At 34.9% G+C, this 23,199-nt stretch overlaps 1 protein-coding gene across 26 annotated transcripts in view; it reads left to right on the top strand.

The window, feature by feature from the left end:
* NRXN1 (neurexin 1) overlaps window positions 1-23,199 on the top strand; it is a 1,235,416-nt gene that overhangs the window by 107,049 nt on the left and 1,105,168 nt on the right. For 13 of the 26 annotated variants that reach the window (XM_089327671.1, XM_089327664.1, XM_051842899.3 and 10 more), the window contains exons 3-4: window positions 15,046-15,063; window positions 18,168-18,197. The exons of 9 other annotated variants lie outside the window; for them this stretch is intronic. In XM_089327671.1, coding sequence (XP_089183797.1) covers window positions 15,046-15,063; window positions 18,168-18,197 — 48 coding nt within the window. Of the gene's footprint in view, window positions 1-15,045; window positions 15,064-18,167; window positions 18,251-23,199 lie in introns of those variants that run through there. 4 more of the 26 variants (XM_089327666.1, XM_051842912.3, XM_089327665.1 and 1 more) reach the window with 3 other exon arrangements.

Raw genomic sequence — 23,199 nt, forward strand, 5'->3', positions numbered from 1 at the left:
ACCCACATGGGAGAGCAGGAAGAAGCACCTGGCTCCTGGCTTTGGATTGGCCCAGTGCCAGCCATAGCCCCCATTTGGGGGGTGAACCAACGTAAGGAAGAACTCTGCCTGTCAAAAAAAAAAAAGAAAAAAGAAAAGAGGTTTATTTTGGTTCGTGGTCTGGTTCAAGGATGGGGCACAGCACCAGGTGATATTTTTGTTCCTGAGAGGATCCCAGAGGCCATAAACTGTCACATGGCAAAAGACAGGACGAGCACAGGCATAGGTGTGACTTTTCTGGACTTTTATAGTCAGTGGGATTCAGTCATGGAGGGCCTCACTTGACTTTCTGTAAACCTAATCACTAGCTTCTAAACCCCATAGTGGTTTTAGGTTTCCACCCTTTCGCTACTTAATAATTTGAATAAAATTTTAACTCATGAAGTCTTAAAAGACACAGTCAAACAATATACAAACCACAGCGTTAAGATTAATTATTTGGACCAAAATGCAAAGCATACCATTTTAAGTGCCTGATTTTTGAAGCTTAAAGATCAATTGATATCAAAACTGAAACCTGTTTGAGATCACCTTAAAATGTCACTAATATAATTTTATTGAAAATTTGCATCTCATGTAATACTACTTTTTAGGTTTGATATTTGCTATTATACCTAGTAAATCATAAGGCTTATTAACAGTTTGAAAAAATATATTAGAATTTCATTAAAATAATTGTCTAAAATAATTATTGTCATTGGTACATTATGAAATGTGTCATGAACAATGGATTATCTTCAGGAAACAATGTTAGCATTTTAGGGAAGATGTTTTTAAAAGAAACTCTATTTATTGGCCATTATTTTAATGGGAATACTTGTAGTTCAACTTTTTTTCTTTTAACTTAAAATAATTGGAATATAGAAAATATGCTGATATGATTTTAGGATGCAAGTGTATAATTAGAAGTTCACCTAACATAATATAGAGGAAAGAACACAAAAGTTGGGATCAGACAACTTAATTTTACTATTTAGTCACTCATTCTTCCTTTAATCCCTCATGCTTACTGAGCATTTATTGTTTGCCAATGTGCTAACAGTGTGTATAAAGAGATGCTAAACATTATTATTTATATCACATTGGATAATAATAGTTGCTTTCCTCTAAGATCATCTTGGTCATGTCATTATAATAATTATATGAGATTACATGTTTGAAATATTTTGTGAGTTTAAGTGATAGTTGCTTTCTGCTGTATCATCACTACCACCACCACCACCTCTACCACCACCACCATCATCATATCTGCTTAAGAAACAACAACCTATGGAGAAATGAATTTTATTTTTTAATATTTATTTATTTATTTGAAAGAAAGAGTTACACAGGAAGAAGAGAGGCAGAATGAGAGACAGAGGTCTTCCATCCGATGGTTCACTCCCCAAAGGGCCAGAGCTGCACCGATCCAAAGCCAGGAGCCAGGAGCTTCTTCCAGGTCTCCCATGTGGGTGCAGGGGTCCAAGGACTTGGGCCATCTTCTGCTTTCCCAGGCCACAGCAGAAAGTTGGATTGGATGTGGAGCAGCCTGTCTTGAACCAGCGCCCATATGGGAGCTGGTGCTGCAGGCCAGGGTGTTACCCATTGCGCCACAGCGCCGGCCCCAATAAATGAATTTTAAAGTGTCCAGCTAGTAAGTGTTGAATTGCCTACTATTTGAATGGAAACTATACTGAACTCCTTCCATTTATTTGCCTAAACAGTATTTCCAGTTGTCAAAGTTCCTTACTTCTGATGTGAGAATATAACTTATGAACACGTTGTGGCAAGAAATTCTGCTTCTGAAAAGAAACAGACTTGTCCCCATCCCACTGCTAATTTGTAGAAGCCAACCAGGAAATTAAGATGGGCAATTAATTACTTCTTAATACACACATTTATTTAGCAATGCCTGTTTATACATACCATTCCAGGAGCTGATCAAAAGATGAAAAATAGCAAAAGACTTGCTCTTGGTGTGTTGGCATCCCCTATGGGCAGTGCTTCGAATCCTGGCTGCTCCTCTTTCAATCCAGCTCTCTGCTAATGCACCTGGGAAAGCAGCAGAAGATGGTCCAAGTTCTCAGGCCCCCTGCACCTGGGAGAGCTGGAAGAAGCTCCTGGCTCCTGGCTTTGGGTTGGCCCAGCTCCAGCCGTTGCAGCCATTTGGGGAGTGAACCAGAGGATCGAACTTGCATCTGCCTCTGCTTCTCTGTAACTCTGCCTTTCAAATAAATAAATCTTTCAAAAAATTTTAAAAAGAGAAAAGGGCTTGCTCTTAATCATCGTCTAACATAATAAGAAACATTAATTAAAAAATAGCATGGCTAGCATTATTCAACAGGTGTAATCTATATATAAAAATGATTCACAACCTGCCATTATTGGTTAAGAGGTCTATATTCTTTTTCTGTGAGCCAAGGTGACTGTATAGAGCAATTGACATTTATCTGCTGGAAAATTCCTAAAATGTTAAAAATATATCTAGATTTCTTACACTGATGTGGTGGCAGACCCTAGAAAATCCCTGTATCCAGCCTCCTAGTACTCTCAGATTTTTACCTTAAGAAGAATGAGATGAACCATTATTGCATTGTATATTGTAAATAAATGCTTAGACTCCACAAATATTTTTAGTTTCTTAGACATTCAATATAATTCAAAATATACACAGATTTATTTCAGAGGTGGAGAGATGAGCTCTCCCATCTGCCATTGTAGTCCCTAAATGCAGGCAGTGGCTGTGACTGGGCCAAAGCTGGGCTTTCTGTTATGGAGTTTCTCGTGTGGGTTCAATATGGATTCAGTATGGGTTCAAATGGCCGTCTCAACTTCTAGGCTGGATATTCACCCTTCAGTACACTTATTTGGCATAGACAATTAATTCACAGCATTTTTTCTCTTGCTGTACTATACTAGTATTTTATCTATACATATTTATAAACTTTAATTGCTTTATTTTCTATTGCTGAGCCTGTTTAAAAATCATAAAATCCATCCTCTCAATCTAATTAAGCCCACAATTATTTCCATACTGCAATAAGAGAAGCATGTAAACTTAAAAAAAAGAGACAACAATCTATTCAGTATTTCAAGAATAGTCACTTTTCTATTATTTTCCCACTGTGTTTTCCCCTTGCTTGAGTATGACCTTCAATATTGTGCATTTTGAACATAATCTACTTCAGACAGCTATAATAGATACATTTCTAATTTTTTTTATTTTTTTTATTTTTTTTATTTTTTTATTTTTTTGACAGGCAGAGTGGACAGTGAGAGAGAGAGACAGAGAGAAAGGTCTTCCTTTGCCGTTGGTTCACCCTCCAATGGCCGCCGCGGCCGGCGCGCTGCGGCCGGCGCACCGCGCTGATCCGATGGCAGGAGCCAGGAGCCAGGTGCTTTTCCTGGTCTCCCATGGGGTGCAGGGCCCAAGCACCTGGGCCATCCTCCACTGCACTCCCTGGCCACAGCAGAGGGCTGGCCTGGAAGAGGGGCAACCGGGACAGAATCCGGCGCCCCGACCGGGACTAGAACCCGGTGTGCCGGCGCCGCTAGGCGGAGGATTAGCCTAGTGAGCCGCGGCGCCGGCCTAATAGATACATTTCTAAAGCTGGGTACTGCAGTGAACCACATTTACTAGCTTCCACCAGGCATTCCACATACTGAACTTATGGCACAAGTAGGGCTTTTTTTTGCTCATTGTAATATATTAGAAATATATGAAATTTTGTGTTATTATTTTATGTACAGCTAGCTGGTTTTTTCCTGGTAGCTCAAGATCTTGAATAATATCATTAGGATGCTGACTTTGGTTTTCCAGCATGTAATCTTTTCTCTGAAAAGAATATAAATATCTAATTGTGTTGTGTAATTTTCTACCAGCCATTGTAATTCCAGAAAGGCTACAATATCACATGCCCTATGAAAGTCATCTATTCTCAATACTAGGTTTAGTTACCAGACAACAGTTTCTGTGCTTGGAACATCTAGGTTAAATGTTATTCTTTAAGTGATTTAGGCCATAAATATATTTTCATTTCCATTCCTATATTGCCTCATTTGCACTACTAGGTAACAGTGGAGATTTGGTGTCACTTACGTTTAGTGAAAAAGGGCACTTTTCTGTAAACTTGTGAATAACACTGATTCTTAGAAACCTGCCTGTATTCATTACATAGTGAAAATAGAATTGCCAGGTCTATTTAAAATATTTACTGTATATATTTTCTGTGGAACTCCTTAAGTTCATCATTTAATCTCTTAGATATTTTTGCCACTTCTTTTTCTTTTGCTGTCCCACAATGAAATACTTCTAAATTCAGAGTTTTTTTTTTCTATTCTTCTGAATCATAATTTTGATTTGCTTACTCAATGGTGCATTTTTTTTGGTGGAAGAGCTCCTTAACAGGATCTCTGACTTTTATGGAACTAACAAGAGGTTTGAGTTGCTCCATTTATCTTTTTTTTTTTTTTTTTTTTTTCTGGACAGGCAGAGTGGACAGAGAGAGAGACAGAGAGAAAGGTCTTCCTTTGCCGTTGGTTCACCCTCCAGTGGCCGCCGCGGCTGGCGCGCTGAGGCCTGCGCACGGCGCTGATCCAATGGCAGAAGCCAGGTACTTATCCTGGTATCCCATGCAGGTGCAGGGCTCAAGCACTTGGGCCATCCTCCACTGCCCTCCCTGGCCACAGCAGAGAGCTGGCCTAGAAGAGGGGCAACCGGGACTAGAACCCGGTGTGCCAGCGCCGCAAGGCGGAGGATTAGCCTATTGAGCTGCAGTGCCGGCCCTCCATTTATCCTTTTATACTTCCCTTTTCTGTTGAATTTCAATCTTACAGAAATGTTGATTATTTTATTTTCTCATTTGTTTTATTTTTTGATAGTATGATACTCAAGAAGAGGCCTGTATTATAAAAGGGGAAATCTTTAACTTATGACAGTGTAGAAGAATTTATTATAAGAGGTAGTGGGATGGAGAGTGATTTTTACTGATTTAAAAACACAGTTGCTATAAATTATTATTTTAAAAATTTTCACTGATTTAAAGGTAAAGACCATAACATTAGGTACGTGAAGCAGAATATAAAGAGAAGTTTGGGGAAAATTAGGGGTAAGAATATACCACTCATGTGGTATGTTAGGTTTTTAAGTTTACTTTACTTAAAAACATGTTCAGCATTTTCACAATATTTGTAAAGTTAATGCAAGAGGGCTTGGGATGAAAAAGGTAATAATTGTCCAGAGTTTAAATTATTCAAAGACTTGAAAATAAAGACAGTGAAATGTTTCTTAGGATTATCTCTCAACTGTTTTGATTATTTTGAAATTAAAATGAAAATATTGTATAATTCTCCCCATTCTACAAATGGAAAACATGTATAATCTAAATTGATGTTTTCTTTTAAAGTATTATCATGAATTTAATTATTTCCTTTTAATATGCCAAAGTAAGAAACAATGTACTCGTACATCATATGAATAGCTTGATATTAAAATATATTGTCAGAAGTAGTAGCTTGTTTAAAACAAGTTTTAAAAGATGTATTTATTTATTTTAAAGGTAGAACAGCAGAGAAAGAGGGAGAGAGAAATAAAGAGGGAGAGAGAGAGAGACTGATTCACACCCCAGATGGCTGCAACAGAGAGGTCTTGACCAGGCTCAAGCCACAAGCCAAGAATTAAATCCTGATCTCCCACATGAGGTGGCAGGGATACAAGTACTTGGGTGTTTTTCACTGTATTCCAAGGTGCATTAGAAGGAAGCTTGATTGGGAATGGAGCAACCAGGACTCAAACCAGCATTCTGATATTGGATGCTATAAATGTAGGTTTAACTTGCTGCACCACAATGCCATCCCCATTCTTAAAACTCTTAATAGTGTTGCTCAGTGGGGAGTTTCTCTGATGAGCAAAATGTCAGATATCTGTGCTGTAAACTCTAAGTGAACTTCCACATATGGCTATTGAGTCTGTAGAATGTGGATAGTGAAACTGAGGAACTGAAATTTTAATTTTGCTTATTTGTAAGTTAATTAACTATATGCCACTGGTAGCTACCATAATGGGCCATGGTTTTTCTGATTCTAAAATGTATAAACAAATAAATAAGAGATAGAAAGATGCTTATAATTTACAGAATTTGTCAGTAGACTAATATATTTCCAGCAGAGAAACCTTTGTCATTTATACAACTTATCAGTAGACATACATTTCTAATGAAATATAGTTGTGTTATTATTTATGGTGTTAGCAAAGTACTCTTCAAAAATAAGTTCCTTATTCTACTCATGCTAACTTATAAAGAAGGTAAACATTATTGAGAAGAAACAAAGTTTGAATTTGCTCATGAAATTAACTAATAATAGGGTATGTGTGTATATATGTGTGTGTGTGAGAGAGAGAGAGTTGGCTTACTTAGTTGTATTGTGTTTAGGAAGGAGTTGCTGATTTGAAGTATTTACAGTACTGTGTTGCCAAACATGTTAAACAATGAGTCACAACTTGGAATTATTTTAGAAAATTAAAAATTCAAGCCTGGAAATTGTTTGGGTCAAATAATGCACTTTCTGGTAATCATAAAAAGTGGTGTAGGCAAATGTCAAAAAATAATCAGGTATGTCATCCATTTTCTTATTATCCTATTCAAAAATGGAATGAACTCTTTGTATCATAGAATTATCACCTAAGATGCTTTACAATAAAATGAGAAGAACTTTCTCTATATTTCAGCAAGTTTTCATAAGCTTTGATGAATGAGTATTTCAGGACAACAATAGATAAGGAATGATGGTACCTCAACAGCTTATATTTGTGGTGATTACCAATAAAGGATAGATTATTCTAGCTGATGGCTCCCTCTTCAAAATGTGCTAGGGTTCAGATGAGCTTAATTAGATATACACGTTAGCCCAAACTACATATGTGACATCTTTACAGATAGACATTTGGTTCTGCCTATGAGCAAAGTTTACTCTTAGTCTAAATGGAAACATTTAAAAAAGCAAACTGTAGTTTGCACAATGCATTTTAAGTTTTCCTACATCTTGTCTATAGAATCAAATTTTAAGGGATCTGATTTTGCTGCTCAGCTCCCAGGAAAGAAATTTACTATACAGGGATTAAAAAGTTATATTTTACTAGATTTTACATTTTTACAATAAGTGAAAGGATAAATATACTCTATATGAAACATATATATAGTATTGCTTCACTTATGAAAATATTTGGTTTGAATTCAACTGCCTTTGTTTCAGATACTTTAAAAGGAAGCAATTTTTTTTGGGCTGTGAATGAAATTAACACTTCTTTTTAAATTTTAAAGTCAGCAAGAAATTAAGAGAATAATTCCTTTACTTGTAGTAGGTAGATTGCCTGTGGGTATACATGTTCTCTATCTTGGATCTGATATTCACTTAGAGTAAAGATTTGGTAAATTGTTTTATTTTTCTTTAAAAATAATTCGTTCTAAAAATACAGGGAAGAATGGTGAGATCTTTATTTCTTAACAAAGAAAATTTTCTTCGGCTTAATAGAGTCAACAAATCCCTGAAAGTATAAGAAAAAAATTCCCTGAAGTATCTCTGTCTCCTTGGAAAAGGATTGATGAAATCATTCAGTCCCCTTACTTATTTGTTCTTTTTCCTTTAACAAAAATGTGATGCCAGTCAACATCCTTGAATAATAGTTGCTGGAACACAATCCAGTCTTAGTAGATGCTACAGCATTTCCTTATAGAGTCCAAACTTTTTATATCATTTTCCTTTAAAACAGATTTTGAAATCTTTAGAAACCTGAGTAAGGAGCCTTAAAGTGTATTTTCTACACCTCCTGAAAATGTTCTACTTTTTATTTGGGTATCTTGGCAACTTACTCAACCACACTATGGTAACTGATGATCTAGTATAAAGATTAAATAACAGTTTACAAGAGGACATTCAAAGTGGCAAGATGGATTATTTAAGTAATATTGTTTTTAAAATCCTTAATTTTCTTGAATATTTGGAACAAGTTCATTGAGATCTCCATAATAATCATGTTTTATAAAAATCACATTCACTCTGGTTATATCGTCTTACTAACAGTGATTAATTATAAAGAATACAATAGCATTTTGATTTAACATGATACTACTGCATTGTTGATATGATGTAAAGAGTAGCACAGGTTTGTGCTCGCTTCGGCAGCACATATACTAAAAGAGTAGCACAGGTTCTAGAAAAACCACCAACTTACAATTAATAGATTTAACCACATGAAAATTATTTTGTTTGAAAAGAGTTGATCCAGAAACAGTAATTTTATACATTTCAAACTCAAGTGCTATTGGGTTAAATGATTTCATTCTTTGGAGGATCAGAATAATTCTTAATAATTCTCTTCCTACTGTGTAAATGGCCTACAATGAAAAGATTACTAAATATCTAATTCATTAAAAGTAATACTTTAATCAACCCAGAGAGATCCTTGGGAAATTTTAAATATATGATTAATAAATTTATTTAGTTAAAAAAAGAAAGGCTTATTCCCTTTAATATGATTTCATCAACTTATTCAAACTTTAAAGTTAAATACACCATAAGTAGCAAGAAAAGTAAATATCTTGAGTTTTGAACATTGAATGAAATTAAAAACGCAAACGGTTTTGAAGCTCAAAACAAACCCTGAAAAATCCTTTTAATATTCATTGCATTTTTCAAACATGTGCAGAAGTCTTATCAATTTGAAGATAAGAATATAAAGTATTTCTTATTTTGAAATAAAAGTTCATTTTTTCTTGAAATGTAAAAATATATAGAATAGGCTGGCGCCGCGGCTCACTAGGCTAATCCTCCGCCTTGCGGTGCCGGCACACCGGGTTCTAGTCCCGGTCGGGGCGCCGGATTCTGTCCCGGTTGCCCCTTTTCCAGGCCAGCTCTCTGCTGTGGCCCAGGAGTGCAGTGGAGGATGGCCCAAGTGGTTGGGCCCTGCACCCCATGGGAGACCAGGATAAGTACCTGGCTCCTGCCATCGGATCAGTGCTGTGCGCCGGCTGCAGCGTGCCGGCCGTGGCGGCCATTGGAGGGTGAACCAACGGCAAAAGGAAGACCTTTCTCTCTGTCTCTCTCTCTCACTGTCCACTCTGCCTGTCAAAAAATTAGAAAATATATATATATAGAATTGACAGCTCAATATTAGCATATTAACAGTTTTATTTTTATATAGTATCTATAAAATTTGCTAACTACTAAATTTAGGACTTCTTTTCATACTACAGTATAGTAATATTTTCAAGCAAATTCCTCTTAATTTTATCACCAAATACTTTTACATTTTCTTAGAGAAATTAAATAGATTTGTCTTGGGCTGGCTCAAAAACCTAAGCATAGGTAAATGAAGTCAGAGGTCTTTATTTTAAAAACCCCTGTAGTAAAATGATTTGGAAAAGAAAATCTCTCCATCTACTAGATGTTTGTTCTTTCAATGAAGTTCTCCTTTAGCAGGTGTTCACTTCTTTTTATCCTAATGATGGAGAACTCTGTGCATACTGTGGAGTACTCTTTAATTGCTAACATACAGGCCAGAGGATTTCAGCTGTTCAACTGTTTACAAACTCATATCTGAGCCCTGGCACATCCATATAAGCACTGGAAGTTTTGATACGTTGGGGAGGTACGTAGGAGTGGGTTTAAATTTGTTCTCCTGTCTCCTGTCCTAGAGCTTTCCAGCTCTGCTTTCTAAAATATACTAACTTCAGTCTCTTGGGAAGAAGAGCAGTGCTCACCTGACCCTGTTTTCAGTGCAGGGTTGTGTATTGGTGATGCAGCTTGTGTGGGAGAACACAGAGTAAGCATTATACTGAATGTTACCTGTCAGTTTCTGTACCAAGAGACATTCGTTGCTCAGCCAGCAATAAAAAATAAAACTGAGTGGCATCAGCACCCATACCATAGACTGCTCATTACAGTCTTGGTTAACTACAACTTTCCTAAGTCCAACAATGGCATGCAAATTCATGTTAACTATCAAGGGTCAGTAGAAAGTGATCTCCAATAAACACTTAACAAGGTCAAAAAGCCTTGCAATAGCCCCTCATGAAACCAAACTTTGAATAGTTTTCATTATAGTTTATGGAAGTAGTCAATGTGTATTATAATGTATTGACTAATTAATTTTATCACAGTGGTTGAACAGCTTAAATACCTGGACAATGTGCCATAACAGGGGTCTGCCTGTCTGCCTCCCTCCCTCCTTTCTTTCTCCCCTTCCTTCCGTGCTTCACCCCATTTCCCTCCTTCTTAGTCTCTCTTCCTTTCTGATAATTGCCATTAACAGATGGAACACTTTGAACTAAACACCACAAATGTTTTTGTAACAAAATTATCCCTAGGGAAATGTTTTTAGAGTTCCAAATGTGATGCCAGGAGCAGCTCTACTGTTGTAGTTGCTCTGGAGCTACCTCTCTGTTTACTCTTGAGCAAGGAAGAGGAAGAAACAAAGTGGCTGCCCTAGTTGGCTTCCCTCATGCACTAGGGCTAAGACTCCAAGCAGGCTGGATGGGACTGCCTTGGAATATCATTTAGGTGGATTTGCAACAAGAAAATGAAGTAGAAGGTTGAAAAAAAATTTGTTTTTGAAATTAGCCAAAATCCTTTCCAGGGCTGTTTCTTTCCTTCCCTAAGTCTCCACAATAGGCCTTTATGCTTCTTTTCTGTTGGAACACCATCTTGGTTCTGGCCAGTGTTTCTCTTCCTCTGGCTGCTTGCTGTATAAATCCTCCATTTCCCAGTGCTAGAAGCACTCCCAGACTATTGAGATTTCTAAAGGCTGTCACTGTTAACGCTACAAGAAAAATAGTGAAACAAAACTCCACCCTGTCCCATCGTGGGAACCAGACTCTGCTGTGCTGGCCTCTAATCCCCCAAAGCTAGTGGTCAAGTCTCGAGAGGTCATGCGAGCGCTGAGACCTGCAAACACAGAAGCTAACAAGCTGAATGGGTGGAAAAGGAAGCAAATCATACCCTTTGTTTCTCCTTACACTGGCTGCTGTCCCCACTGGTTTTGCTGCCATGTTCTCCATCACGGAGGTTTGGATCTGGGTGAGAAGTCAGTCATTGAAATTCTGGAATAGGGGAGGTGGAGCCAAGGAAGACAGTGGAGCCAGTCACAGTGAAATGGGTGAGAAGGAAGGGAGATATGGAGAAGGAAGACAAGCAGTAGTAGACGGCTTCTTTTTGTAATATGTCAGCTGTGACATGCAAGTTGGTCACTGTGCATTTAGATGATGACTTTCATACTGTTTACCACTGATTATACAGAAAAAAAAGTTATTTATGATGTTTTGCTCTATCCTTTAATTTGTTCTCTGGTCATGATAAAGTTTCTGATTTTCTTTATATTGATACAATCATATTTTTTTTCTTCCTTTCTCTTTTCCTACAAGCATGTAATTAAGAATATGTGCAGAGAACACCATCACAATAAACTTAAATTGCTGGCCTTGCATTCTTTGAGGCCTTAGACCAAATGAAAGAATTTTGAGGAGATGCTGTTTTGCAGTAATTCAAAAAGATACAATTTAACAGTCTGCTGCTTCCCTTCTTGTCCTGGTGCAGCCATCATTCATAACATGACTGAATTTCTGGTACCTAATTCCCATGTTTGTGAGGAAAACATAGTTTATATGAAAGCAAAATAAAGTTCAAAGTAGCATTTTCCTGAGTTTGTGTTCATTATTTTTATAATCTAAAGAAAATAAGGGTATTATTTCTGTAAGTGGCATGATCATCATAAAGTTAATTACTAAGAAACCTGCTGAGTATTTCATGTACTCGGCAAGAATTGGGTCAGCAGAATTAAGAAGTCAGGGTTTTCTGCAAATGAAGAGATTTTCCCTAACTTGACAGTGTCCACAAGTAAGGCCAGATGTACTGCTTTCTACATTATGCTAAACCAAAAATTTCTGTCCTACGTGTAGGTTGTGGTGTGCCAAAAGTCAACACTTCTCTTTGATGCAACTCGAAACAAAATAGCATTTCATTAAGAATCTGCAGATACTAAACAGAAGTGGATATGTGGAGGAAAAATGATTCTTTAATGACTCAGTATTCTTTAAGTCTAGAAGCAAAATCGAAGAAAGTAGAAAAAAATATAGCCAATGACTAATGTTGAATGCTGGGGGCTATCACCAGTTGTAATCATGTCCAACTTCTGCAGTAATGTGGGGGTTATCTTCAGGTTAATAAGGTTTTAAATAGTGTAAAGCCATCAAGTGGATATCAGAATGGATAGAAACGGATGAAATAAGAAAAGAGTTTTTCTACCCTATAATTATATCTGAAAATAAAAAGAAAATCAAGGAATGTCTGTTCCAAGCCCATTGTCTTCTGCTGCAGCTTCTCCTCCTTTCCCCCTCCTCCCTTCTATCTCTTTTGCTCCCTCCTCTTCTCCTTTTTTCTTCTAGGTCTTCATTTTCTGAGTAAATTTATCACCATTCTTTCAAATCTGGTACTCTGATTTTTACAATTTTAATGTTCTGAAACAGCTTATTTTAGCTTATTTTTCTGAACTTGGTCAATTCAGGACTTTCACATACTGGGCACAACTTGGGTTTACATGCAGAAGTCCTGTAAGTTAAGCTTGTACTCATTTTTTTTTTTTTTTGACAGGCAGTTATAGAGACAGAGAGAAAGGTCTCCCTTTTTCCATTGGTTCACCCCCCAAATGGTTGCTACAGCCAGCGCACTGTGCCTATCCGAAGCCAGGAGCCAGGTGCTTCCTCCTGGTTTCCCATGCAGGTGCAGGGCCCAAGCTCCTGGGCCATCCTCCACTGCACTCCCGGGCCACAGCAGAGAGCTGGACTGGAAGAGGAGCAACTGGGACAGAAACCTGCACCCCAACCGGGACTAGAACCCGGAGTGCCGGTGCCGCAGACAGAGGATTAGCCAAGTGAGCCAGCCGGGGCACCAGCTTCTTGTACTCATTTGTATGAGAATTCAGAAAAATGCTAGTTGCCAGGGCAGGATCAATGTCACCACGTGTAGGCTTACACTTTAGTTAATAGTGATAAGAGAACTCACTCTCAGGAGTCTGAATCAGTGACCTTAATTTTATTAGTACAAGCTCCTTTCCTAATACCCTGCTAAGCACATTTTTAGAACTGGTATCAGGCATAAGCTTATTTTATTTTGTTGGTTTATTTTTTATTTTCTTTGCAATATGCTTTTATATAACACATTACTAAAACCCGTAACTGAGACTTTGCTACACACAATCATATTTGCCAACTTTTGCTTACAGAAACTCAATAATGCTGAAGTAATTGACAGGCATGGCACTTGACTCCTCTAAATTCCCTTACCTTATGATTTTGGTGAACATATTAAATAATTGTGATAAAAATAGCATCTTAAATAGGAAATATATTTTCAAAGGACAGTTAATACAAACTAAAATGTATCTTCAACATTAAAATACTTTTACCTTTGTGTTATTTCAAGTGTAACACAATTATAATTAATTTAAATATTTCAGTGAAACAAAATTTTAATATTTTTGTTCATATCATGTCAAAGTTACCATTGAAAGGTAAGAAATTAATTATTTCCTGACTGGTTAGATAGGAAACCAAAGTAAAGCTAGAAGTGAATATCACATATAAAATATCTGAATCCTTTTTTGTTAATCATTATGTTTAAAAATGTTATTGCCAACATTTATCCCCTCCTTTCTATTATATACTGACACCACATCAGTAAAAGTACCTGTATTGCTGTTTCAGTGTCTAGCTAATATATTTTAAACAAATTGATGATTCATTGAACACAATCTCCATTAAAAATGTGTTTGTTGAATCTCATAAGATGTTGTATTTATAGATGTATTTGTTCTCAAGGTTCTACACTTATTATTGTTTTGTACTTTGTAGATATTTTTCATACAGTTATCACTATATACTACAGTTAAATAAAATGTGAAGATGAAATCAGTGTTAACATGAAGATAGTTTGCTATTGGAAAATTTTTGATCAGAAATGATACCCTGCTCTTGCCTTAACTCCCCTAAGACAGCTTCCCATTCTATTTCTTACCTTGCTGCCAAGCTTAAACCTCAAATAGCTCTTGAATAGTTCAGTAAATACTAATTAATAGTTTATAGACTCCATACACTTAAATTTGTTATGTGCAGGAAATACATACAAAATATGCTATTATGTCTGTTTGTATATACATAAACATGTATGGAAATATGATTAAATATATACAAAAATATGTACATATTATACAGATATGTGCAATGTAAAGGATATTTTGCTAAATATTGATAGTATCATAACCATATTCATATTCATATCCTAAATAGGAGTAAAAGTGATTCAATCATGATAAATTTTGCCTAATGTACAACCTCCCAATGGGTCTTCCTACAATGATCAGTTTTTCAACTTAGCATCTTTTAAAAGTTAGCATTTTGATAAATTATAATAAACTATCATTTAGAATAAATGTGAATGTACTATACAGAGCCAAATTAATTGTAGACCTTAGTTGCACTAGATTATGTTGTGTTTCTTTAGGGAAAATGAGTTTTTAAAAATACTAAAAGCATGCATAACAAGTGGAGAATCTTTAGGTGAAATTTCCTAACTATTTCTAATGGACTTTCTTATATCCAACACCAACTTAATATATAGACATAGAACCTTTTAGGATTTTTTAAAAATGTTTTTAGGAATAATTGCCTAGAAAGACCACATCAGCAACATGTAATAATGATAGTGTTTGCTTTACAAAGGGCAACGATAGACTTCTAGAAACCTTTTACTAGGATATGGCAGTATTACTGACGTTTTGTCTCACATCTTGTAAATGCTGCCAATGGGAGGAAACCTACTCCCCTGTGATTTTGTTTCCCCTTTGAATGATGGTGATGGAGCACGTGCATGATGTGTTTGGTGCCTTGCATGAGGAAGACATGCAAAGGCAAGGTCCAGTCTGCATGCTGCTTAATGAATGTTTTTCCTTTTCTCTCCCTCCTTGTCATGTGCTTTCAGAAGACAACAATGTGGAAGGTGGGTGCTTTCAACCTTATTTTCTTACTCTCATTTGCCTTTTATTTGTTAGTATTCATAGAGTACCTCTCAAATTTAAACGGTAAGTTGAACTTCATTCTGAACACTCAATTTTTGGATTGTGTATCACTTTTCATAGAGAACACATACTGTCAACACTAAAAGTTTCAAGGATATAAATTCATTCAATCTTAAATCTAAACTTCTATGGATTTCAACAACCCATATAAACTTTACTTACTGCAGTGTTCTGTATGGAAAACTGATACAATAGTGCTTTTTTTAATTTTCAAAGAGAAAGCATTTCTTTGCAGCTTCAGAACACAGTGCATGATCCTTTCCCATTTTTTCTTGATCAAAGTGATTTCTTCTTTTCTGCTGGAAATGTTTAGCATTGTATCCTTTCAAGCCCATTGGTTTGTTTCAAATGATCTGGTTTATAAAAACAGCACAGAATAAAATACAGACTATAAAAGGCATGAATTTAGATTAGAAAATAAGGCAGCCTTGGCCAGTGGAAATGAAAGCATACAGCACTCGACGTGGTTACTGGTAAGTATTTATGTAATATTCTGTGTCTGTTACATGAAACTACAATATTTTAGTTAAGCTTTTCTAAAAGTATCTTTATCAAGGAACTTTGAGAAAGTTATACATATTCTTATGACTCTAACAAACCCAAATGTATTTCAACATTCTTATTTATAAAGAAGTTAAATATATTAGTCATTGTGCTGCCAACCAAATCTTTACAGGACAAATATGCAGAGAGAAGTAGGTACAGCAAAAGAATTATAAAAGAGAAGATGTTTGTCAACTTACATATGCTGTTTCAACTTATATAACCAAGGCAATAACAGTCCTTTATGAATAATTTACTAACTTTTAACTACATTTATATGTCAGAAGACAGCATTTAGCATATTTTATTTTGCTGCCACATTTTGAAATATAGTGATTCTGCAAAAATGTGCACATCCTAGGGAATGAAGGATTTCTTACAAAACGGCTCCTCACCCAAGGTTACAGATAATAAGCCAGTAGGTTATAAAGGCTTCATGTCTCAAAAAACAAACAAACAAACAAAAAACAAAGAAGAAAAACCTCTTTATGGTAATATAAGGTTGATCAGTAGCAGGGTTCATCTTTGTGATTCTTTCATAAACACTATTACAATTGCTTGGCTGCTGATCATCTCTATTCCATTAAGGAAAGTGGATTAAAACTTCAAAAGAAATAAGAAGTTACTATTTTCTTTTTCTCCCAGTATTGGCTCTGTATAGGGCTTCCATTTTTCTGTGCTGTAATTTGAGTTGCATGTGTTTACATGATAAAGATGATATTACCCTGTAGGCCTTATAGCCTTCAAGATGAGTCTCATTTATATTGTGTATGTTAATTGAGTTTGGAAGTTATTTTTTAAAGTATTTTTTAACTTCTTTTGCATTTCCTTAATCATCCTGTAAAATGTTCCATGACTTTTGTTTCTTTGTAAATGCAGTTGCATTCCAAGAGACTTGAAGATCAGCTAAATTAGCATGAATACCTCTTGTACACCCACTCATCCCATGCAAAATTGTAATAAGATTTCCACAGTGTAGGCCCATAAACTATAGTAAAATTTATTCCATCATACATTTAGCATCCTTCTTTATAATATGACTTTAGCAAGGTGGTTATACTTCTGTAGAGGTAAAGATGTCTAACAGAAGGAAAATAAATATATTTTAAAGTGTTTATTACCATCTTTATGAAGATAGTATCAAATCATGAGAAGCATATTTCTAAATATTCTTAAATATATTTTCTAAAAAAACTTACAAAATCACCATCTTAGAGATAATTCCCTGATATAGTACACCAAAAAGTTTCTAATTGTTGCTATGAAATATGTACTGTAGATTTGAAGTTGAAATTAACTGAGAAAATTATTTAAACTAGACAAGTAAGCCACTCTTCCTAAGCATATAAAGCATCATGAATCAATAACAGATCATGAATTTTTAATCTGTCTATGTGGATTTTTTTGCTAAAGTAACTCAGAAAAATACAAAGAGAGTCTCTAATACAGAGATAGGAAATTACTATGTGAAATAATTTTATATTATTTTGTGGTTATATGTTGATTTGTATTTCTCTGTCGTGAAGGGATATTTGAGAACCCCTAAAATTTTGAGTAAACACAGACTATTTCAATACTGATGCAATTAATACATAATGTTAAATAGCAGAAATAAAATCTCAAATATATTTGAAATGATACTGGGAATTAAAGATAAATTTATTTAAATTGATAGATATATTATATTACTCTGACATTTCCCCAAATTCCCAAAATATACATAGATTGAAAACATACTAATCTTAAATTTACTTAGTTAGCTTAAGTTATAGTCCAGCATTTCAGTAATATTTAAATAAAATTCTAAATAGATTTTCTTCATGTAAAATTATTTGAGCCTAATTGAAGCTCATCCATTGTTTCTTATAAGCATTATTCTGTAATAAATTTTAATTTTACAACTGCATGTATAGTGATCTCTTTTGTATTTGAACAAGCCTAGTTGATTGCTACATTTATCAGATTGAGAAGACATTTCTACATTATCATTTCAGTGTGACTAAGGATTTTTTTTTCATTTAATTATGAAACTGCTCATTTTTTGATGAGGGGAAAAAGATCAGACCCAGCCCATGTTCCAGGTATTCCTTTGGGTTTTTAAAAATGCAATCTTATCACTGAAAAATGACAAGCACTGTCGGGGCAGTGTTCAACAGTGTCCTCCAAGGGCATGAAGGGCAGATGTAAAATGTAAGGGACTAGTTGGATTTTAAACTGTGCTCTATGCTCTTGATTGTTCCAACTGATACACAGAAGAAATACACAGTGCAGCACATGCCAGTATTTAAATTGCAGTTCCATAGCTCTTTGCCCCAAAGCATTCCAACCAGGGGTTGAAAGAATGCTTTTGATTTGCCTCTGTGATACAGACATGTCTCACAGGAAACAATATGTCTGTCACTGAACATTTTTGTCACCGTGACAACCCTGCCTTCCCATGCTCCCTTGTTTATTGCTGACTGTGCTCTTGTTTCCCTTCAAGGTCTGGCGCACCTGATGATGGGCGACCAAGGTATGGGCTCTGTTCCTTTTCCACTCTGCTTTCAGTGTTTTCTTGTTCTGTAGCTGCTTTCAAACCATCACTACCAAGTATGGGCAAATGCTTGCAAGCATCTGGCTGCTTAAATACATAACGTGCTCACCTTTTTTTTTTTTTTTTTCTCATGTGTCTTCCCCTTTAGTTGTTTATTTGATTTTGGTTTGCTCCTGTGACTTTTATTTTCCTTCATTTCTTGCACTATAGTACCTGCAAATAAATGAGACATATGAAAGTGTGATTGAAAAGTTCCATACATGTATCGAATATGCAGTTAAGGCTGGTTATACTAAAGAAAAACTGAAAACTAGCAGAAGTTAATATCTAAAAGGAGATACTGTTTACCAACTGTCCTAAAAACAGTTCATTTTTCATTCATGCATGGCAGTTTGGGAACGTGTTGACAAATTTGGCTTCTGGCTTCTAGAATGCTGAGTATAGTGTTCCTTGAAATCAATACTTTCTCTACCTACCGTCACTGTGTATTCCCCTTTTGTGAAATCTTAAAATGAGCATGGGATTCCCAATTTCTTGCATGTACCTGCCTTAAATAAGACAGAATTCTCCAAAATTTACTGATTGCATCCACATTTGTCTTCAAAATCTTATTTATACTTTCTTGTTGTGTTTAATCTTCAGATATTAGTGCATTTGCATATGGTCATAATTCTTATTGTTGTTTTTCTCCTCTTTATTCTCTTTGTCTGGAAACCTTTTCTTCATGGATCCATTCCAACAAATGCATAGGTAAAAGTAAAGGTATTGCATTATTTTATTTCTTCTTAATATCAGCTGTATGAATTACAGTATATCTAAGTTATGCAAATATATGTAGACCTTTTGGCATTGGGAATGGGCACTGGAGGTAGGTATCTGTTAATGAACATTTTATGAATTTAAGGTAAGAAAAATCCATCACATTTTTTATGTTACGTCCTTTCACTTTTTTTCCCACATCGTGTACTTATATAGTTAGTATTTTTAGAAATAAGCTACAGGATTTGGTATCAGTTTTTGCCATTTCATTTAATGGTAGTTAAGTGGTGAGTGTACTAACCATAAATACATCACCCTGAACATTCACCTTGGGAGCATACCTGCCCCAGCCATTCCTTATTGAAATGTAAATCAATTAAGCATGTACAACACTGAAATGTTACTATTGTGGGCTCATCATCTTGTGGCTTGCTAGATGTCTTATTTCTATACATTAACTCCATGGTAGCCTAAAAAAGCAATATCATGAAGGAGGCAAACAGAAGAGCAAAACAGCCTGGTTTTTTTTATGCATTCTGACTTTGTCTTAAGAACATTATCAACCAGCTATATATTCCTGCATCACTTGGTAAGTTAGGCATGTGTACTCTTTGATGGTGTTGGTACAAAACCCAGAAGCATGTTTGATTCACTATTTTCAACCATCTACATTGTGTTTTGTGTTGTCATTAAAAGAAAGTATCTGGTATACGACTATGGGAAATATATAGAATAGTCTTTAAATTAATCATTTTTAAATGTTTATTGGAATATATGTCATTATGTGTATATATATTTAAATTATCATTAGTATTTTAAATGCAGATATGTGTCTTATCCTTGAATTCTAGGCATCTTTCTTGTGCTCAGAATGTTAATACAGTGAATTGATACCAAAGATCCCAGTTACATACCTTTGCATTTGTATCCTCTAGTAGTGTAACATTTCTACTTGAAGAAACACCTGAACATGAGCCAAGCAAAGTGTTAAATATAGAAAATAGGGCTTTAGAGAAAAATGCTCTTAGGATATTTTGATCCAGTAACAAGTGTTATTGCAGGTTTGGTTCTCTTCAACCATTTCCAATAGTATAATTTAATCTCATTTTACACTTGTAGCAACTCTGCAAATGAATATATCCAATCTTTTAAACAAAAAATTTTGTACCATTTGGAGTTTCTTTTTTTTTTATGTTTTTACTTGAGGCCAAATTTTTGTTGACTGTTCCCTCTTTATTGGGCAATTTCCACCATGGTATAGGACTCAGGATAGCATAGAGAATATTATACATTTTATTTTGCTGGCTGAGTAAAGTATATGTATATGTGCTTGTGTATGTACATGTATACATTTATATACATTTATATTAGTATGTGTATATTCACAAAAAATTATACACATATATTGTTTTGTGAAAAAGTAATTCTTAAAATAATTTACTAATGATACTGCCGTATAATTTTATATATGGAATAGAGCATGTTTATACTCAGCTGACATTTACTTTAGTATAATTAATGTTAAGTGTCACTTAATTCAATATTGCCATGTTAAGTTTCAAATGTTTTCTGTTGGCATGTATGTTAAATATCATGTTTTGACTGTGCCAATTTTCATCAACTTTTGTACCCTAATCAATATAAAGCTAAAGAATACAGAAATTTATTTTTTCCATTACATTATAATTCTGTTAATGGGACAAGGATGGTTTTTGACAGAAAATAAGGAAAGAATATTTTATGATGGACTTGAATATCTTGCAAATACAAATAGTCATCATCACATGTTGGTTACCTAGATATATAGAAGTGAGAAATGTGATTTGTAATTCTTCTTTAATTGTAAATTAACTCAATAGATACACATTCTATAACAAAAATACAATAATGATATGACTTGGCATCCACGTTCAATGAGAGTTTAGGTAACAAAAAGATGTGGGCAGGTTGGCGTAAATGACAGTGACAGTACTGTGAGAGTGCTACAAAATATTCTAAAAATGCAGAAAATGTAAGTGATTAATAAATCAGTCTCCCATAGGAAAATATCTGCTGTGTGTCACCCGTTCGAGAAAAAAAAAAAATCTAGAAACTCTACATTGTATCTTACTGTATGAACCGAAACACTACTTAAGCAAAAGGAAATAATTGTTAAACATGGCCAATGCAAAATAACTGATTTGTGTTGTCAACTCATCTTTCCCAAATCTTTGCATCATACTAAAATGCTGGAGCATTTCTTTTGATGCCACTTTTCATGAATTCAAGCTCTCTGGAATGAGCCTTTGTGGACTAATGTCTTTGTGAATCCAGAAGTGAAACTAGATTTAAGGACATCATCATTATTATCCTGATTCCTTTTGTACGAATTCTTAGTATTCTCTAAATGTTTAAGTGCCTAGTGGTAGCCAAGTACATTTCATTAAAAATAAGTAACTCATTTAAGAACATTCCTTTTGATAACTTTCCTCTTCTTTGGTTCTTTCTCCAGAGGTAAGCACTGGTGTCACCTTGTGATGTGTCCTTATAGAGTCTATATAGATCCTTCCATACATCATTTCCTAGTTGGGTAACCACAGAATTCCTCATCATTTGTTCATGACACAAACGGCTATTTCAGCTGGAAACATGTTAAAGATCGCTGTTCTGTAACAAGTTGTCTCACTCTTTCTGTAGGCAGTAGTGTCTAGTGTTTCCAGGTGGTCATTCTCTTTCAGATTTTGGAGTCAGTCACTTGGATTTATGTTTTCAAAGCAAGAATATATAACCTTTCACTGAATATATTTAGGAGTAAACTTTGTTTTAATGAGTTACAGCTTTTTTGGGTACAGCTAAAGACAGATTTTATCCAGAGGCAACCTTACTTCCGCAGGCTCTTGGTGGATGAATTCAAATAGTCTTTATGAAACTTTGTTTCCATTATTTTTGACTTGAAATGTGTTGATGATATTATTGTCAGGATCATTTGTAATTCTAATTTTATTCTCCTTTCTATCTAAGCTTAGGTTTGTATATTTGAGAATTTATTGTGTGTGCATGTGTGTCTTTTCTTTCTATGTATTCCAACTGGTCACTGCATTCTAATATTTAACTGATCATTTGTGTTTTATTCTAATGGTAGTAGAGGAAAAATGGCTAAATAAATCAGAAAAAGTAAATGTAAGCTGTACATGTAAATCCAGCCATAATAGCTGGTTAATAGCTCAGGAGTATTGGTTGACACTAAGTTAAATAATGGTTCTTTGGTTGAAGGCCTGTACTTTTCCTTCTCAATAGTCATTACAATTGTAGTTATGTATTTACATTAGTGATTATATTTAATGTCAACTTTTCCTAGCAAAGTGTGAGCTTCCTGATTACAAGAAGCTTGTCTTTATTTTTAATTATTGTATTTTCAGGACATTTTTCGTACTATAATTTGAATTTTCCATTCTCATGAACTGAGTATGTGTATTGGGGGTCCACCCTGGAAGAGGTCTTTGCACAGGAGGACATGGAGAGTTGGAGCAGACAAAGTAAGGAGTAATCACAGAAGAATTATTTAAACAACCCTAAGTTTTTGTAGTAAAATATTATCTAGACTATGTACCTAGACTTTCTTTTGCCTTCTGTTATTCATATCCTTTCCCAAAACTGCAGTATTTCTTTCTAGCAAAGTATGTTTCCAGTATCACTTTCGTATGCCTTAACTCATGCAGAGCAATGAGTCTGTAAGGAAATAAAGTTAATATATTTTTATGTTCAAGTGTTTTTCAAGTTTTTAAACATAATTCCCTGTTACAGGGATGAGAAAATATGATTTAATACACATATTCAGAAGAGCTTTTGAATATTAACAGAACTACTGCATTGAAATGACTGGTATGTTTGTGAACTACTTAAGAGATAATTTGTTTTCAGTTGTCTGCCCATTTTACACCTAGTGTTGTAGTACTGGATGTTTCTAATTCATAGCTACCAATCTTGGAATGAAAGACAAAAATTCCACCTTAGAAAACATCTGCTTCATCCATATGATATACATAGGAGGCTATGGTACTCTGTAGAATTTAGTATTTATTCTTAAGTTCATCATTAACCTACATAGCCATCAGTTCTGAGTATAATCAACAAAGTAACTTCACGAGTATATATTTTATATAATTATATTATTATAGTAATTATTAATAAAAAGTCCAGCTCATTGATATCGTTGTAATCATGGTTTTATGAAGTTTCCTAT

This window comes from Oryctolagus cuniculus, chromosome 2, assembly GCF_051225735.1.
Source record: "Oryctolagus cuniculus isolate XC-2025 breed Fujian yellow rabbit chromosome 2, ASM5122573v1, whole genome shotgun sequence".
Lineage (NCBI taxonomy): Eukaryota > Metazoa > Chordata > Mammalia > Lagomorpha > Leporidae > Oryctolagus > Oryctolagus cuniculus.